Below are 20125 nucleotides of genomic sequence, written 5' to 3'. Positions count from 1 at the left end.
GTGTTAGCCACTGCCCGATACTTTGCCTCGGCACTCGAGCGAGAGACAGTGGGCTGCCGCTTGGACGACCACGATATCAGCGAAGGCCCGAGGTAGACACAATAGCCTGACGTAGAGTGACGCATGTCCGGGCAGCCAGCCCAATCAGCATCGGAGTGGGCAACCATGTCGATGGAGGAGGAAGCTGTCAGGGTGAGTCACATGGTTATAGTGCCGCGTATATACCAAAGAATACGCTTCACCAGAGTCCAATGGGAATCATGCGGGGAGTGCATGTGGAGGCACACCTGCTGAACTGCATACTGCAAGTCAGGCCGAGTGAGGGTGAGATACTGGAAGGTGCCGACAACGGAGCAGTAGAACACCGCATCTGGCGCAGGGGAACCCTCCAAGGCAGAAACCTTCGCCTTGGTGTCAACAGGCGTGGACGCGGTTTTGCAATTAAGCATGCCTGCGCGCTCGAGAAGCTCATGAGCGTACTTCTGCTGATGCAGAAAGAACCCATCAGCACGGCGAACGACCTCAATGCCAAGGAAGTAGTGCAGCGCTCCAAGATCCTTGAGGGAAAACTCATCGCGAAGACGAGCCGTGAGCTGCTGAAGAAGCCCAGGCAAGGATATCGTCAGGATAATGTCGTCCACATAGAGCAGCATGTACGCGGTGGCAGTGCCCTGATGATAGACGAACATAGACGCGTCGGAGCGGGTTGTATGAAACCCAAGCTGCTGTAGGAACCCAGCCATACACTGGTACCACGCCCTAGGGGCCTGCTTCCGTCCATAGAGGGACCGAGAGAGCAGGCAGACATGGTCGAGATGCTCGGCGTCAACGAAGCCAGTCGGCTGCTCGCAGAAGACCCGCTCCGTGAGGTGGCCATGCAGAAACGCGTTGGAGACATCCAACTGATGCACTGGCCAGGCCCGGGAGACCGCCAGCAGAAGCACCGTATGGATCATGCCCGGTTTAACGACCAGGGCGAAGGTGTCGGTGAAGTCCACGCCGGCGCGCTGACGGAAACCGCGCACCACCCAACGAGCCTTGTAGCACTCGAGAGAACCGTCGGTGTTGGTCTTGTGACGAAACACCCATTTGCCACTGATGACGTTGGCATGAGGGGGTCGCGGCACAAGATGCCATGTGCGGTTACGCTGCAACGCATCAAACTCCTCGCACATCACGGCGAGCCAATGTGGATCACGGAGAGCGGCGTGGGCGGATAAGGGGATGGGCGACGGTGGAGAGGATGATTTCGACACCGCCCACGTGTACTCATCAACAACATAGTGCGTGCTGGGGCGGTGGATACCGGCGTGAGACCGTGTCACCATGCCGGTGGAAGGCGGGTCGGCTGCGGCGAGAGCAATGGACGGGGGTGGTGAAGAGTCCGTCGCGCCCGGCGTCGCAGCGGAGCCGGCTGAAGTGGCGGGGCCAACCGAGGAGGTAGCACCGGCCGGGGCGGGGCCATCCATATCACCCGGCGGGGTGGTAGCCGAAGGGCCACCCAGGGCCATGCAGGGCCGCGCCGGGGGCGTGCAGCCGGGGCCGCGGCGAAGGGGCCCGCGACGGGGGCCACAGCAGAGGGGCCCTCCGCGAGGGGGCATGCCGAGGCCGCACCGGCAGGAGCCGCGCCGGGGCCAGGAGAGGCCGCGCCGGGGGCTGCACCGAGTCCGCAGCCGAGACACCATCATGGAGCGTCGAGTCTTCTGCAGAAGGCGGTACCTGATGAAAAGGTAAAACCCACTCATCGAAGTACACGTGTCGGGAGGTGTACACACGGTGGGAGACGGGATCGTAGCACGGGTAACCTTTGGTGTTAGGGGGGTAGCCTAGGAAGATACATGCTACGGAGCGAGGAGCGAGTTTGTGTGGTGTGGTGGAGGCGGTGCTGGGATAACTGTGTTAGCCTGGCTTAATAGGGATGATAGACTACTCATATCAATAAGGAATTCCTTCTTTTCCGGAAGCCCATTCGGACAGAACTCCAAAGTTAAGTGTGCTCAGCTTGGAATAATTTCAGGATGGGTGACCGATCGGGAAGTTGCTCCCGGGTGCGCACAAGTGAGGACAAAGTGCGCAGAAAAGACTAGTATTGATCTGTGGGGCCAATCTAGATCCCGCCAGGAGTAACGACCACCGACGGGTGTGTCCGGGGCGTTACAAGTTGGTATCAGAGCCGACCCTCGCGGTTACACGGATGGTTGCGGACAGGTGCGTGGTCATGTTGTTCATGACGTTTGTGACCGGTCGTGGCACACGGCATGGCACATGTACTGGACTGGAAGCACAGACGTATGTGCCAAGAGGGAACGTTCATGTGGCCCGACGAGGACATCGGTTCTCTGAGCGGGGGTGTATGTGATAGCTTGGCTTAATAGGATGATAGACTACTCATATCAATAAGGAATTCCTTCTTTTTCGGAAGCCCATTCGGAAAGAATTCCAAAGTTAAGCGTGCTCAGCTTGGAGTAATTTCAGGATGAGTGACCGACCGGGAAGTTGCTCCCGGGTGCGCACGAGTGAGGACAAAGTGCACAGAAAAGACTAGTATTGATCTGTGGGGCCAATCTAGATCCCGCCAGGAGTAACGACCACCGGCGGGTGTGTCCGGGGCGTTACAATAACACAAACATCCGAAGATGCAAAGACCATCGTAGGAAGGAGGGGAACCAAAAAGAAGTTGGTGGGGTGTAGTTCCAGCGTGGACGACAAGGCCTAATGTTAACTAGGAGAGTGGCGGTGGCGAGGGCACCAGGCCAGAACCGAGAGGGCACATTGGAGTGAAACAACAACGTGCGTACGCAGTCATTAAGAGTGCGAAGGATCCGCTCGGCGCGGCCGTTCTGCTGAGATGTGTAGGGGCACGTGAGACGAAAAGTGTGTTGGGGAACGTTGCAGAAAACAAAAAATTTCCTACAGTTTCACCAAGATTCCATCTATGAGTTCATCTAGCAACGAGTGATCGGATTGCATCTACATACCTTTGTAGATCACGCGCGGAAGTGTTCAAAGAACGGGGATGAGGAAATCGTACTCGACGTGATCCAAATCACCGGAGATCCTAGTGCCGAACGGACGGCACCTCCGCGTTCGACACACGTACGGTCAGCGTGACGTCTCCTCCTTCTTGATCCAGCAAGGGGGAAGGAGAGGTTGATGAAGATCCAGCAGCACGACGGCGTGGTGGTGGATGCAGGGGGTCACCGCAGCAGGGCTTCGCCGTTATACTGCGAGAGGGAGAGGTGTAGCAGGGGAGAGGGAGGCACCAAGACTCAAGGGTGCGGCTGCCCCCTCCCTCCCCCCTTTATATAGGCCCCCTAGGGGGTGCGCCGGCCCTAGGAGATGGGATCTCCTAGGGAGGCGGCGGCGGCCAAGGGGTGGAGTGCCCCCCAAGCCAGGTGGGGCGCCCCCCCACCCTAGGGTTCCCAACCCTAGGCGCATGGGGTGGGCCAAGGGGTGCGCACCAGCCCACTATGGGCTGGTTCCCCTCCCCACTTTGGCCCATGGGGCCCTCTGGGATGGGTGGCCCCACCCGATGGACCCCCGGGACCCTTCCGGTGGTCCCGGTACAATACCGGTGACCTCCGAAACTCTCCCGATGGCCGAAACTGCACTTCCTATATATAATTCTTCACCTCCGGACCATTCCGGAACTCCCCTTGACGTCCAGGATCTCATCCGGGACTCCGAACAACTTTCGGGTTACTGCATATTCATATCTCTACAACCCTAGCGTCACCGAACCTTAAGTGTGTAGACCCTACGGGTTCGGGAGACATGTAGACATGACCGAGATGGCTCTCCGGTCAATAACCAACAGTGGGATCCGGATACCCATGTTGGCTCCCACATGCTCCTCGATGATCTCATCGGATGAACCACGATGTCGAGGATTCAAGTAACCCCGTATACAATTCCCGTTGTCAATCGGTATGTTACTTGCCCGAAATTCGATCGTCGGTATCCCAGTACCTCGTTCAATCTCGTTACCGGCAAGTCACTTTACTCGTACCGTAATGCATGATCCCGTGACCAGACACTTGGTCACTTTGAGCTCATTGTGATGATGCATTACCGAGTGGGCCTAGAGATACCTCTCCGTCATACGGAGTGACAAATCCCAGTCTTGATCCGTGTCAACCCAACAGACACTTTCGGAGATACCCGTAGTATACCTTTATAGTCACCCTATTACGTTGTGACGTTTGGTACATCCAGAGCACTCCTACGGTATCCGGGAGTTACACGATCTCATGGTCTAAGGAAAAGATACTTGACATTGGAAAAACTCTAGCAAACGAACTATATGATCTTGTGCTATGTTTAGGATTGGGTCTTGTCCATCACATCATTCTCCTAATGATGTGATCCCGTTATCAATGACATCCCCATGTCCATAGCCAGGAAACCATGACTATCTTTTGATCAACGAGCTAGTCAACTAGAGGCTTACTAGGGACACATTGTGGTCTATGTATTCACACATGTATTACGATTTCCGGATAATACAATTAAAGCATGAATAATAGACAATTATCATGAACAAGGAAATATAATAATCATTTTATTATTACCTCTAGGGCATATTTTCAACAGTCTCCCACTTGCACTAGAGTCAATCATCTAGTTACATTGTGATGAATCGAACACCCATGGAATTCTTGTGTTGATCATGTTTTGCTCTAGGGAGAGGTTTAGTCAACGGATCTGCTACATTCAGGTCCGTATGTACTTTACAAATCTCTATGTCTCCATTTTGAACACTTTCATGAATGGAGTTGAAGCGACGCTTGATATGCCTGGTCTTCCTGTGAAACCTGGGCTCCTTGGCAAGGGCAATAGCTCCAGTGTTGTCACAGAAGAGAGTCATCGGGCCCGACACATTGGGTATGACTCCTAGGTCGGTAATGAACTCCTTCACCCAGACTGCTTCGTGTGCTGCCTCCGAGGCTGTCATGTACTCCGCTTCACATGTAGATCCCGCCACAACGCTTTGCTTGCAACTGCACCAGCTTACTGCCCCACCATTCAAAATATACACGTATCCGGTTTGTGACTTAGAGTCATCCAGATCTGTGTCGAAGCTAGCGTCGACGTAACCCTTTACGATGAGCTCTTCGTCACCTCCATAAACAAGAAACATTTCCTTAGTCCTTTTCAGGTACTTCAGGATATTCTTGACCGCTGTCCAGTGTTCCTTGCCGGGATTACTTTGGTATCTACCTACCAAACTTACGGCAAGGTTTACATCAGGTCTGGTACACAGCATGGCATACATAATAGACCCTATGGCTGAGGCATAGGGGATGACACTCATCTCTTCTATATCTTCTGCCGTGGTCGGACATTGAGCTGAGCTCAATTTCATACCTTGCAACACAGGCAAGAACCCCTTCTTAGACTGATCCATATTGAACTTCTTCAATATCTTATCAAGGTATGTGCTTTGCGAAAGACCTATGAGGCGTCTTGATCTATCTCTATAGATCTTGATGCCTAATATATAAGCAGCTTCTCCAAGGTCCTTCATTGAAAAACTCTTATTCAAGTAGGCCTTAATGCTGTCCAAAAGTTCTATATCATTTCCCATCAAAAGTATGTCATCTACATATAATATGAGAAATGCTACAAAGCTCCCACTCACTTTCTTGTAAATGTAGGCTTCTCCATAAGTCTGCATAAACCCAAACGCTTTGATCATCTCATCAAAGCGAATGTTCCAACTCCGAGATGCTTGCACCAGCCCATAAATGGATCACTGGAGCTTGCATACCTTGTTAGCATTCTTAGGGTCGACAAAACCTTCCGGCTGCATCATATACAGTTCTTCCTTAAGATAACCGTTAAGGAATGCCGTTTTGACGTCCATTTGCCATATCTCATAATCATAGTATGCGGCAATTGCTAACATGATTCGGACGGACTTCAGCTTTGCTACGGGAGAGAATGTCTCATCGTAGTCAACCCCTTGAACTTGTCGATAACCCTTAGCGACAAGCCTAGCTTTATAGATGGTCACATTACCATCCGCGTCTGTCTTCTTCTTAAAGATCCATTTATTTTCTATGGCTCGCCGATCATCGGGCAAGTCAGTCAAAGTCCATACTTCGTTTTCATACATGGATCCTATCTCGGATTTCATGGCTTCCAGCCATTTGTCAGAATCCGGGCCCGACATCGCTTCTTCATAGTTCGAAGGTTCACCATTGTCTAACAACATGATTTCCAAGACAGGGTTGCCGTACCACTCTAGTGCGGAACGTGTCCTTGTGGACCTTCGAAGTTCAGTAGGAGCTTGATCAGAAGTATCTTGATCATCATCATTAACTTCCTCTCTAATTGGTGCAGGCACCACAGGAACATTTTCCTGAGTTGCGCCACTTTCTGGTTCAATAGGTAATACTTCATAAAGTTCTACTTTCCTCCCACTTACTTCTTTCGAGAGAAACTCCTTCTCTAGAAAGGATCCATTCTTGGCAACAAAGATCTTGCCTTCGGATCTGAGGTAGAAGGTATAACCAATAGTTTCTTTAGGGTATCCTATGAAGACGCATTTTTCCGACTTGGGTTCGAGCTTTTCAGGTTGAAGTTTCTTGACATAAGCATCGCATCCCCAAACTTTTAGAAACGACAGCTTAGGCTTCTTCCCAAACCATAATTCATACGGTGTCGTCTCAACGGATTTCGACGGAGCCCTATTTAAAGTGAATGCGGCAGTCTCTAAAGCATGGCCCCAAAATGACAGCGGTAAATCGGTAAGAGACATCATAGATCGCACCATATCCAATAGAGTGCGATTACGACGTTCGGACACACCATTACGCTGAGGTGTTCCAGGCGGCGTGAGTTGTGAAACTATTCCACATTTTCTTAAGTGTGTGCCAAATTCGTGACTCAAGTATTCTCCTCCACGATCTGATCGCAAAAACTTGATTTTTCTGTCACGTTGATTCTCAACCTCACTCTGAAATTCCTTAAACTTTTCAAAGGTTTCAGACTTGTGTTTCATTAAGTAGACATACTCATATCTACTCAACTCCTCAGTGAGGGTGAGAACATAACGATAGCCACCACGAGCCTCAACACTCATTGGACCGCACACATCAGTATGTATGATTTCCAATAGGTTGGTTGCTCGCTCCATTGTTCCTGAGAACGGAGTCTTGGTCATCTTACCCATGAGGCATGGTTCGCACGTGTCAAATGATTCGTAATCAAGAGACTCTAAAAGTCCATCTGCATGGAGCTTCTTCATGCGTTTGACACCTATGTGACCAAGGCGGCAGTGGCACAAGTATGTGGGACTATCATTATCAACCTTACATCTTTTGGTATTCACACTATGAATATGTGTAGCATTACGCTCGAGATTCATTAAGAATAAACCATTCACCATAGGAGCATGACCATAAAACATATCTCTCATATAAATAGAACAACCATTATTCTCGGATTTAAATGAGTAGCCATCTCGAATTAAACGAGATCCTGATACAATGTTCATGCTCAAAGTTGGTACTAAATAACAATTATTGAGGTTTAAAACTAATCCCGTGGGTAAATGTAGAGGTAGCGTGCCGACGGCGATCACATCGACCTTGGAACCATTCCCGACGCGCATCGTCACCTCGTTCTTCGCCAGTCTCCGTTTATTCCGCAGCTCCTGCTTTGAGTTACAAATGTGAGCAACTGCGCCGGTATCAAATACCCAGGAGCTACTACGAGTACTGGTAAGGTACACATCAATTACATGTATATCACATATACCTTTCGTTTTGCCGGCCTTCTTGTCCGCTAAGTATTTGGGGCAGTTCCGCTTCCAGTGACCACTTCCCTTGCAATAAAAACACTCAGTCTCGGGCTTGGGTCCATTCTTTGGCTTCTTCCTGGCAGCTTGCTTACCGGGCGCGGCAACTCCCTTGCCGTCCTTCTTGAAGTTCTTCTTACCCTTGCCTTTCTTGAACTTAGTGGTTTTATTCACCATCAACACTTGATGTTCCTTTTTGACTTCTACCTCTGCTGATTTCAGCATTGCAAAAACTTCAGGAATGGTCTTTTCCATCCCCTGCATATTGAAGTTCATCACAAAGCTCTTGTAGCTCGGTGGAAGCGACTGAAGGATTCTGTCAATGACCGCGTCATCCGGGAGATTAACTCCCAGCTGAGCTAAGCGGTTATGTAATCCAGACATAGTGAGTATGTGCTCACTGACAGAACTATTTTCCTCCATCTTACAACTGAAGAACTTGTCGGAGACTTCATATCGACCCGGGCATGAGCTTGGAAAACCATTTTCAGCTCTTTGAACATCGCATATGCTCCGTGTCGCTCAAAACGCTTTTGGAGCCCCGGTTCTAAGCTGTAAAGCATGCCGCACTGAACGAGGGAGTAATCATCAGCACGTGTCTGCCAAGCGTTCATAACGTCTTGGTTCTGTGGGACGGGTGCGTCACCTAGCGGTGCTTGTAGGACATATTCTTTGTTGGCAGCTATGAGGATGATCCTCAGGTTCCGGACCCAGTCCGTATAGTTGCTGCCATTGTCTTTCAGCTTGGTTTTCTCTAGGAACGCGTTGAAGTTGAGGACAACGTTGGCCATTTGATCTACAAGACATATTGTAAAGATTTTAGACTAAGTTCATGATAATTAAGTTCATCTAATCAAATTATATAATGAACTCCCACTTAGATAGACATCCCTCCAGTCATCTAAGTATAACATGATCCGAGTTGACTAGGCCGTGTCCGATCATCACGTGAGACGGACTAGTCAACATCGGTGAACATCTTCATGTTGATCGTATCTTCTATACGACTCATGCTCGACCTTTCGGTCTTCTGTGTTCCGAGGCCATGTCTGTACATGCTAGGCTCGTCAAGTCAACCTAAGTGTTTGCATGTGTAAATCTGTCTTACACCCGTTGTATGTGAACGTTGGAATCTATCACACCCGATCATCACGTGGTGCTTCGAAACAACGAACTGTCGCAACGGTGCACAGTTAGGGGAAACACTTTCTTGAAATTATTATGAGGGATCATCTTATTTACTACCGTCGTTCTAAGTAAACAATATGCAAAAACATGATAAACATCACATGCAATCAAATAATAATAGTGACATGATATGGCCAATATCACATAGCTCCTTTGATCTCCATCTTGGGGCTCCATGATCATCTTGTCACCGGCATGACACCATGATCTCCATCATCATGATCTCCATCATCGTGTCTCCATGAAGTTGCTCGCCAACTATTACTTCTACTACTATGGCTAACACGTTTAGCAATAAAGTAAAGTAATTTACATGGCGTTTCTCAATGACACGCAAGTCATACAAAAATAAAGACAACTCCTATGGCTCCTGCCGGTTGTCATACTCATCGACATGCAAGTCGTGATTCCCATTACAAGAACATGATCTCATACATCACATATATATCATTCATCATTCATCACAACTTTGGCCATATCACATCACAAAGCACTTGCTGCAAAAACAAGTTAGACGTCCTCTAATTGTTGTTCCAAGTTTTACGTGGCTGCAATAGGGTTCTAGCAAGAACGTTTTCTTACCTACATGATAGCCACAACATGATTTGTCAACTTCTATTTACCCTTCATAAGGACCCTTTTCATCGAATCCGCTCCAACTAAACTGGGAGAGACAGACACCCGCTAGCCACCTTATGCAACTAGTGCATGTCAGTCGGTGGAACCAGTCTCACATAAGCGTACGTGTAAGGTCGGTCCGGGCCGCTTCATCCCACAATAACGCTGAAGCAAAATAAGACTAGTAGCGGCAAGAAAGTTGACAACATCTACGCCCACAACAAATTGTGTTCTACTCGTGCAAAGAGAACTACGCATAGACCTAGCTCATGATGCCACTGTTGGGGAACGTTGCAGAAAACAAAAAAATTCCTACGGTTTCACCAAGATTCCATCTATGAGTTCATCTAGCAACGGGTGATCGGATTGCATCTACATACCTTTGTAGATCACGCGCGGAAGCGTTCAAAGAACGGGGATGAGGAAGTCATACTCGACGTGATCCAAATCACCGGAGATCCTAGCACCGAACGGACGGCACCTCCGCGTTCAACACACGTACGGTCAGCGTGACGTCTCCTCCTTCTTGATCCAGCAAGGGGGAAGGAGAGGTTGATGAAGATCCAGCAGCACGACGGCGTGGTGGTGGATGCAGGGGGTCACCGCACCAGGGCTTCGCCGTTATACTGCGAGAGGGAGAGGTGTAGCAGGGGAGAGGGAGGCGCCAAGACTCAAGGGTGCGGCTGCCCCCTCCCTCCCCCCCTTTATATAGGCCCCCTAGGGGGTGCGCCGGCCCTAGGAGATGGGATCTCCTAGGGGGGCGGCGGCCAAGGGGTGGAGTGCCCCCCAAGCCAGGTGGGGCGCCCCCCACCCTAGGGTTCCCAACCCTAGGCGCATGGGGTGGGCCAAGGGGGGCGCACCAGCCCACTATGGGCTGGTTCCCCTCCCCACTTTGGCCCATGGGGCCCTCCGGGATGGGTGGCCCCACCCGGTGGACCCCCGGGACCCTTCTGGTGGTCCCGGTACAATACCGGTGACCTCCGAAACTCTCCCGATGGCCGAAACTGCACTTCCTATATATAATTCTTCACCTCCGGACCATTCCGGAACTCCTCGTTACGTCCAGGATCTCATCCGGGACTCCGAACAACTTTCGGGTTACTGCATATTCATATCTCTACAACCCTAGCGTCACCGAACCTTAAGTATGTAGACCTTATGGGTTCGGGAGACATGTAGACAAGACCGAGATGGCTTTCCGGTCAATAACCAACAGCGGGATCTGGATACCCATGTTGGCTCCCACATGCTCCTCGATGATCTCATCGGATGAACCACGATGTCGAGGATTCAAGTAACCCCGTATACAATTCCCTTTGTCAATCGGTACGTTACTTGCCCGAGATTCGATCGTCGGTATCCCAATACCTCGTTCAATCTCATTACCGGCAAGTCACTTTACTCGTACTGTAATGCATGATCCTGTGACCATACACTTGGTCACTTTGAGCTCATTGTGATGATGCATTACTGAGTGGGCCTAGAGATACCTCTCCGTCATACGGAGTGACAAATCCCAGTCTTGATCCGTGTCAACCCAACAGACACTTTCGGAGATACCCGTAGTATACCTTTATAGTCACCCTGTTATGTTGTGACGTTTGGTACACCCAAAGCACTCCTACGGTATCTGGGAGTTACACGATCTCATGGTCTAAGGAAAAGATACTTGACATTGGAAAAACTCTAGCAAACGAACTATACGATCTTGTGCTATGTTTAGGATTGGGTCTTGTCCATCACATCATTCTCCTAATGATGTGATCCCGTTATCAATGACATCCCCATGTCCATAGCCAGGAAACCATGACTATCTGTTGATCAACGAGCTAGTCAACTAGAGGCTTACTAGAGACACACTGTGGTCTATGTATTCACACATGTATTATGATTTCCGGATAATACAATTAAAGCATGAATAATAGACAATTATCATGAACAAGGAAATATAATAATCATTTTATTATTGCCTCTAGGGCATATTTCCAACAAAGTGGTGCCGTGAGAGGCGAGAAGATGGCGAGTGGCAGCGTTATCAAACTCTTTGCCGTTGTCAGTCTGGAGGGCGAGGATAGGGCGCCCGAACTTGGTAGTGATGTAGGAGTAAAAGACTGTGAGGGTGGCGATAACATCGGATTTGCGGCGGAGCGGAAACGTCCACGCAAAATGAGAGAAATCATCAAGTAAAACAAGATAATATAAGAAACCGGTGTTGCTCGCAACTGGAGATGTCCAAACATCACTATGGATTAACTGAAATGGAAAAGAAGAAATAGTGTTTGACTCGCTAAACGGTCGACGAACATGTTTGCCGAGACGGCAAGCATGACAAGTGTGCTCGTCGAATTTATTACATGAAAATGAAAAACTCTTGAGAATCTGGCGAAGGACGGTGGAGTTGGGGTGACCCAAGCGTGCATGCCAGAGGTCGACACCAACGGCGAGGGCGACGGGGGAGGCAGTGGCGGTGGCGGTGGAGGCGGAGTGCACCGGGTATAAGTCGTCAGGGCTGTCACATTGGTGGAGCACCATCCGCGTACGGGCGTCCTTCACAGAGAAACCAAGGTCATCAAATTCAACGGTGAGAGAATTGTCACGTGCAAGGCGACGAACAAAGACAAGATTTTTAACTAGGTTAGGTGAGACAAGAACATTAGTCATGTTAATAGGCATAGAAGTAGATGGAAAGAAACTATGACCGACATGAGTAATGGGTACGGAGGAGCCATCACCAAAGGTGATGCGGTTCGAAGTGGTGACCGGGAAGGAAGAGGCAAGGTTACCAGGGTGCGACGTCATGTGGGCGGTAGCCCTCGTGTCCATATACCAATCACCGCCACCTCCGTAGTTGGAGGGAAACGGCGCCGAGTGAAGTGCAGCGAGCAGAGCGGGATCCCATGAAGCCGGAGGAAGTGGGTAGCTGCCAGGCTGAACCGGTGCGGGCGGCAGCGCGTAACCGAAGGAGGGGGGCGCCGGCAGAGGCGCATAGCCACCCGGGGCGAAGCCGCCCGGTGCGTGGCCACCCCCACCCGCCTGGTAGGGTGCGGCGGCGAGGTGTGTCTGAGGTCCGGTCGGGTGCGGCCCGAGGATGCCCGGGGCCCGTGGGACCGGCATGTGGTAAGCGTGGACCACGCCGGTCCACGGGTTAGGGCCGACGGCCCAGGGCGGGGAGGGTTGGTGTTGGCGTTGCCCCCCCTCCCCCGTACCCCGGCTGCGGATCCTGCTGCTGCTGGGGCGACCGCCGCCCCCTCCCCCACGACGCCTGTTGCGGCGACCGCCGCCCCCGCCCTGCTGCTGTTGCTGAGGAGCGGGAGGTGCGGGTGCAGCGGGCGGGAGGGGGTAGTACCCCGGTGGCGCCGGCGGGCGTGGTTGGGGCGGTGCGGGCTGCGGCTGCCCACGAGATGTCCCGGCGGCGAGGGCGGTGTGGTGGACACGGTCCTTAACCATCTTCACCCGGCGTTCCTCCAAGCGTGAATACGCGGCGACGGACTGGAAGGTCGGGTTCGGCAGCAGGGAGAGGTTCGAGGCCACGTTGCCGAAATCCTCATTGAGGCCGGCGGTGAGGGTGCTAAGCATGAGCTCGTCCGACACCTTGGCGCCGATGTTGTGGAACTCATCGGCGAGGCGCTTGAGGCGCATGCAGTAGTCGTTGATGGAGGAATCATCTTGGTGGCACCCGAAAAATTCCTGCTGCAAAACACAAGACGTTGAAGCTTGTTATCGGTGAAGAGATTGTTGATCTTGGTCCACACGGCACACGCGTCGTCATCCTCCGAGACGACCGTGTGGAAGATGTCCGGAAAGATGGTGAGGTAGAACCACCGGATGAGGGAGGCCTCAATGGCCACCCAGTCCGGATCATCCACCATGAGATCGCCATCCACGGTCCGTCGACGTGCTCGAGGAGGTGGTACTCGCGGAAGACGAGGTTGAAGTAGATCTTTCACATGTAGTACGAGGAGGTGGACTGGTCAAGCTTGATGGGAACGCGGGTGTGGATGTCGAGTTCACGAACGGCGGTGGCGTCGGGCACTGTGGCGACCCGACCCGAATGGATCAAGCCTACTGTGCTCCGGTGTCATCCCTGGATCAGTAATGCTGACACCACGCAGTACAGCGAAGGATTTATAGCAGAGTGGCAATCACACACTTATTACATCGTTGTCTCAAAAGAGAACCTATTACAATAAATATGGCTTGAGGCCATCTAATAATGATAACAGCGGAAGACTCGGAAGATAAATGGGTCCATCAACTCCAACGGCATCACTGAGTATAGAACCACGACCTAAAACACCTCAATCGTCGTCTGAAAAGTCTGCAACATGAGAAGTTGCAGCCCGAAACGGGTCAGCACATGGAATATGCTGGCAATGTAACACATAGAGAGTAATGGAATGCAGCAACTATACTATATGCATATTTGGCTGGTGGAAAGCTCTATGGTTACAGTTGCGTAAAGCCAGTTTTTCCCTACTGCAAAGGAATAAATTTATTTAACTATCATGGTGGTTGTTAAACATCGAGAATGGTTGACAGCATTCTCAATCCCAATTAAAAATAATTAAAACCCAACAACATTAATTAGAAGTAACATGTTGAGATTCACATGATATTCAAGTACTAGATACTCAAGATGTCCATGACCGGGGACACGGCTAATCATGATTAGTTTGTACACTCTGCAGAGGTTTGCACACTTTTCCCCACAAGACTCGATCGCCTCCGTTTGGTTTCTCGCACTACATGGTGTTTGAGAAGGCGGATGACCGAGACACAGTCTTTCAGAAGCGCTAGCACCTTACATGTGGGGTAGACTGTACCACCTACAACCCCTACATCTGCTAGTCCACCCCGTAAGAGTTCGCACAACTTAGTCAACTATGCCAGAGCCCATAATGGCTTGTGGCTGCACACGGAAGTTTCTAGCATGAAAGATCTTATGATCCCTTTGAGCCTGGGTGGCGGTCCGAAAAAAAAAACAGGCAAGTCCTGATAGACATCAGGTGCCTCAATCCACCCAGATGTGTGTTTAAGTTGCCACCTTAGATAAACCATTAAAATTATCAACTCACATCTGTCATGGATATCACTCACCCAATCCGCGTCTACTAGCATAGCATGGCATAATAAGCAAACGTAGAAGTAACTCCCAAAGGTTTCATAATAAACAGGTAATAGGTACTACCTCATCTACTTCCCATCCCACAATTTAATTAGATCCTAATCATGCAATGTGAGAGGATTGATCTAATGCAATAAAACATGGGTTGTAGAAAAGGTATGATCAAAGTGTTACTTGCCTTGCTGATGATCCGCGAGACCTAGGGTTTCGAAGTAACAGGCGGCGCAATCCGGGTAATCTATCGCAGACAAACAACAAGCATACAATAAGTACTCATCTAATGCACAGGTAAAACTCGAACAAGCGAACGAACCAGAAAGTTCAACTTAAGAACTCCGGTTGCAAAGAAAGAACGAACCGCACAAAGAAACGGAAAACAAACGGCGGAAGAAAACAACTCGGTTCTAGCAAGTTGAAACTAGGTCAAATTTTACCGGGGCAAAAACTTGTTTAAGTTGATTAGACGGAACGGCGGTTTTGAAACGAAACTCCAGGCGCTTGAATCACCTGATTCCGATAAACGAGCGAGAAGATAAACTAGAACGAAGATCGGATCTGAGATCACGATCGCGGAATAAATCCGACGAGAAGAAAAAGAAGAACGGTTAAACGAACGGACGTTCGTTAACCTAGAAGAATCCGATGATCATGTTTGTTAGGACGAACGGTCCGCCGAACGGTCCAAAGGCAACTAAATCGGAAAAGAAAACGAATCCGATCTAGGGTTTCGGAGAAGAAAACCGAAACGAAAAACCGATCTAGAAAACGAATCGGAAGAGAAGAAAAGAATCGGAACGATTAGAAGAAAACGATCCGAGGAAAAGAGACGCGGGGCAACCTCCGGCGAGGTCTCCGGCGAGAGGCTCCGGTTGCGTGGCGTAGGGCGGCGGCGTGGGCAAGGTGCGGCGGCGGCGCTAGGGCACAAGGGCGGCGGCGCGGGTGTGGGGTGCGGTGGAGGGCTTGGGGTTTGATTTGATGGGTTTAGAGGGGGGGTGTTGGGGTATTTATATTGGGGAGGGGAGGAGAAAACTTGGGGTAGGGGGCAAGAAAAAGAGAAGGAAAAGGAAAACGAAACAAAGGAAAGGGGGCTAAGAATCCTACTAGGATTCGGCCTAGAAGGATTCCTCCTGGGAATCGGTAGTGGAGGCGGCGGCTGGCGCCTGCCTAGCGCTGGCGCGCGTGCGGGGCTGTGGTGGCCGGCCGGCTGGGCCTTTGGCCCAGGCGGGGCGCTGCTCTTTTTTTTAAACGGTTTCGCGCGCAGAAAAACACAGAAAAGAAAATCTAAACGGGCTCCAAAAAAACTAAAGTAAATTTTCCCCGACTCCTAAAAATGAGTCGAACAAAATGAACTTTACTCCGGACCTAAAATGCAATTTTTGAAAACGCGCATTTTTCCCTATCCAAATAAAATGCAAATAAACTCCGGAAAAATCCAAAATTTGACTTATTCATTAAATCTTCATTTTTCCTAAATTTGGGAAAGTCATATTATTCCCTCTCTTATATTTTTGATATCGGAAAAATTATTGAAGATGAAATAAATAAATCAAATGATCCTCTTTTCAAATTCGAGAAAACTCTCAAATATGAAAATAACGAAATCTCCAACTCTCTCCGTGGGTCCTTGAGTTGCGTGAAATTTCTAGGATCAACCAAAAATGCAAGAAATATGATATGCATGATGATCTAGTGTATAACATTCCAAATTGCAAATTTGGGATGTTACAGGCACGAGTCCGGCGAACGGGTTGGAGTTGCTGAAGTGGGGAGACGTCATGGGAGCAGCGGCAAGGAGAGAGATGCGGCGGCTCGGGTGGGAGGAGGGTAGTGGCGTCGGCGCAGGGTAGGGTTAGGGTTTTAGGACGCGGCGGTGACTTGGGGAGGAAGGCAGCGGCGGCAGAGGAGAAGGCGGCGGCTGCGAGGGGAAGGGGCGCTGCGGCGGCTGGAGCGGAAGGTGGGAATATGATCGGCGTGCTAAACTGATACCATGTTAGTTAGGAAAAATGAGATTGCACGAATCGATAATCATTGATCGTGTGCATGATGCACATATATAGATACAGGATGGACCGGTCTCTACTTGTCTCTTAAGATGTATAAAAATACGAGGAGAGAGAAATGCAACGGTATAAATACAGATCCTAATCCTATATATATATATAGTGTACAACGTACGCTCGACAAGAAAGATTAGTCGGCGGAGCCGGAGAATGAGGACGTGGTGGAGGCGACAGAGGAGGGCGCAGAGGCTGTCTACGCAGCGACGACGGCACATTGATCGGGGAGTACATGACTAGTATTGTCAGTCCGGCGGGGTAGAAAATTGCATGGACCGTAGGACTGTTGCTGTTTTGGATTCGGGGATTGATCGAGGGTTGCGCTTAACCAACCAAGCAGTAGACCCCCTAAAATACGAGTAGATGAAAAAAATGGTACGTTCCCTAAAAAAAGAAAATGGTATGTTGGCGTTGCCTTTGCTGCTGCTGCTGCCTGACAGGGTTGGCTGGTACCGTGGTGGTAGGAGTGATGGAGGAGAGTGCGCCGGGTTTGGTAGATGGATCAACTCCGTGGCACTGGCCGGGCAATCCGGACAGAGCCGTACGTCCTTGGCCGCGTCGTGTACACGCTGCGAGTTGTCGCCTCGCCACCGAGAGCGAGCGAGTGGCACACGCAAGAAGAGGAAGCTGGTCGGCGATGACGTCCCGGGCACGGTAGGTCGCGGGCCCTTGTCCCCGGCTCGGCTCCGACACGGCACGAACCGGCCCTCGCACGCATCCGGCCTTCTTCACGTGACGAACCGACCCGCCTACGCCTCCTCCTCCTCCTCCTCCTCCTCCTCCGCGTTAACCCACAGTACGGTACAGCCGTGCGTGCGCCGAGGAAGGGGATGGGTGGAAGGGGGGAAAACGGAAGGAGCCGTGGCGCCAATTCGTTGCGTGTGGGGGCGCGGCGGTTGCGGCGTTGCTGTCGCAGGGAATGTCACGCCCCGTTGCCCGCGCGCGCCCACGCCGACCGAGGGAGCTCAGCCGCAGCGCAGCGCAGCGCATCCATCGGGTTGGTTGCGGCATTTGCTGTTCCGCGGCAGAGACCGCGCGTGTCACCCGTGCGCTATTCACGCCCGACGTCTGGCCTAGAATGTTAATGTGCACATCTTGCTTGCTTGGTCTAGTGCGTGCCTGAGCCTGGATTGGCAGACGCACCGTACCTGTATGGAATACCAGGAGTATATACCATGTACAGTTTCACACCGGATGTATGTAGTTGCTGGTTCAGTCACGGTCGGACCGACAACCGATCAATTATATGGCTACAGGTCCATGGATCCGCCGATCGTTGCAATCCACCCGTCCGTTTCGTCTCAGTTAGCAGGAGATGCATACCGCTACCTACTAGCTAAGGTTGCCACCAACTGACGCGACACGAATCGCATATACTACTTCCTCCGTTTCGAATTACTTGTCTTGAATGTATCTAGACTGATGTATCTAGACTCATTTTAGTGCTAATTCGGAACAGAGGAAGTACTACGTAATTGTATTGGTTCGTTCGTTACACGAATGGCGCTAGCTTAGCAACACCTTTCCTTCCTGGGCGGCCGATGTGGATGGAGCCACGCTTAGCAGTGCCATCGTAGCTACCTAGGTTCATCTAAATGGTCCCGTTGCACGCTTCGAGTGTCTTGTGTGGATGTGCGTATCTCTCTCACTAGAAGCTACACTGCCTAGTAGTACGGTATGTGCTTGTCCGACTAGCATTCCGTAGTCACTACTCACTAGAGATTCTCCAATATGCATGCATGCATGGTGATGATGGTGCTGAATGAGCTCAGTCGGTGGGTCGATCGGTTTGGGAAAGAAAACGAGTCGCACTACGGCACTACCAGCAAGCTTACCTTTAGATGCATGATTGCAGATTACTTAATTTATTATCGTCTTTTGACCACTTTGCTGTGCTGGAGATATTACTACTACGTACTATATCTATATGGGGAGGAGGGTCAAGGTTTTAGGCGGCAGTCGCCCCGATGAGACGAGACGAGACGAGACGCCCAAAAACAAAAACAGTGGAATATATGTTGTCGGTGCAGGCCGTTACGAGGGGTGGTGATTTTGTATCGTGGGTTTTGGCCTGCTGTAAGCGCGCTGCCGGCTTCAACTACGTGGGACTGGGCTGCCCCATGCCCCCGCCACCCCTTGGCGCGTTGCAGCAGACTACTGGAGATGGAGTAGTACAATGCCGCACGACTTATACCAGACCACGTACGTACGTGCGGCCAACGCGTGGCGGGGCGCTCCCGGCCAAGAAGCCCACCTCTCGCTAGCTGCAGCTTCTATACATACATGCATACACCTCTGGCACCAGAAAGAAAGAAGAAACCAAATTCAACCAAGAAAAAGAAAAGAGTGGCCGGGCGCGTTGTTTGGAAAGCAAGGGTGGGAGAAGCTTCCAAACTTGGCACCTGGGTACACCTCGCACTCGCACTCGCACTCGCACGCACGCACCGTCACACAGACTCTCTCTCATCTCATCACATGCATGGAGCCTGCGTATAGATTCATCATCCCCACTTCCTTCCTCCAAGCCTAACAGAGAAAGGAAGAAGAGAGCATTGCCATTGCGTGTCGGCTGGAGCTCCATGATTGGCTAGCGACCTAGCTCTCCTGCCCCGCCTGTGTGTGGGCCCAAACCAACAGTGAGAACGAGTGTGTGTGTGTGTGTGTGTGTGTGTGTGTGTGAAGCATCAACATTCAACAATTGTATGCGACAGGGAGGGAGGGAGGTAGGCGAGGTTAAATTTTCAACGCATCATTGACCAATGCTGCTGCTGTATTTGGGGGAATGGACGGGCCAACCAACCAAGCGGACCGTGCGGCATTGACAAAAATGGCCCATCCAGCACCAAGAAACAAGCTACTATAGTCAGTCGCACGATGGCCTCTCCTCCCTCCGGCCTCGTGTCGGCCGGGGCAACCCAAAAGCACGCAAAAAGCCGCTCCTCACTCGCCAAAACACTATTTATTTATTTATTATCTACACTATACAGCCGGCCGATTGCGTCGGCCGCCTAGCTCAACACGCAATTAACTCGCCGATTACCGATTACGACGACGTGACGCATCATTATCGTCATGATCGATTCATGACACTTTCTTTCTTCTTGAGGCAGTCAGCATATACTCGGATAGGAGTTTGTTCCTTTTCAAACATGGCCCTTCGCCAACACATTTCACAAGTGATCATCACGATTCCTTCCATTCTTTCTAGCACTACTTTCGTTTACCATTATTTATATCCAACCAACCTGATGAGCACCATCAATGTGTGCACAACATATATACCGAGGTGTGCACCACCATTTGCCACTTAGTTACCGTCCTTGTTTAGTGACG

General features: G+C 50.7%; 1 protein-coding gene across 1 annotated transcript; it reads right to left on the bottom strand.

The window, feature by feature from the left end:
• Nucleotides 1-11852: 11852 nt before the first annotated feature.
• LOC147959798 (uncharacterized) lies at nucleotides 11853-13479 on the bottom strand. The gene is made up of 3 exons (XM_087532906.1): nucleotides 13363-13479; nucleotides 11965-13300; nucleotides 11853-11863 (listed from the first exon to the last, which is right to left on the bottom strand). Exons 1-3 carry the CDS (start codon nucleotides 13477-13479, stop codon nucleotides 11853-11855), a joined length of 1464 nt encoding a protein of 487 aa, XP_087389032.1.
• Nucleotides 13480-20125: the final 6646 nt, after the last annotated feature.

Source organism: Triticum urartu, chromosome 7A, assembly GCF_056163025.1.
Source record: "Triticum urartu cultivar PI428250 chromosome 7A, HENAU_Tu73, whole genome shotgun sequence".
Classification (NCBI taxonomy): domain Eukaryota; kingdom Viridiplantae; phylum Streptophyta; class Magnoliopsida; order Poales; family Poaceae; genus Triticum; species Triticum urartu.
This window is presented reverse-complemented; position numbering and strand designations above follow the sequence as displayed.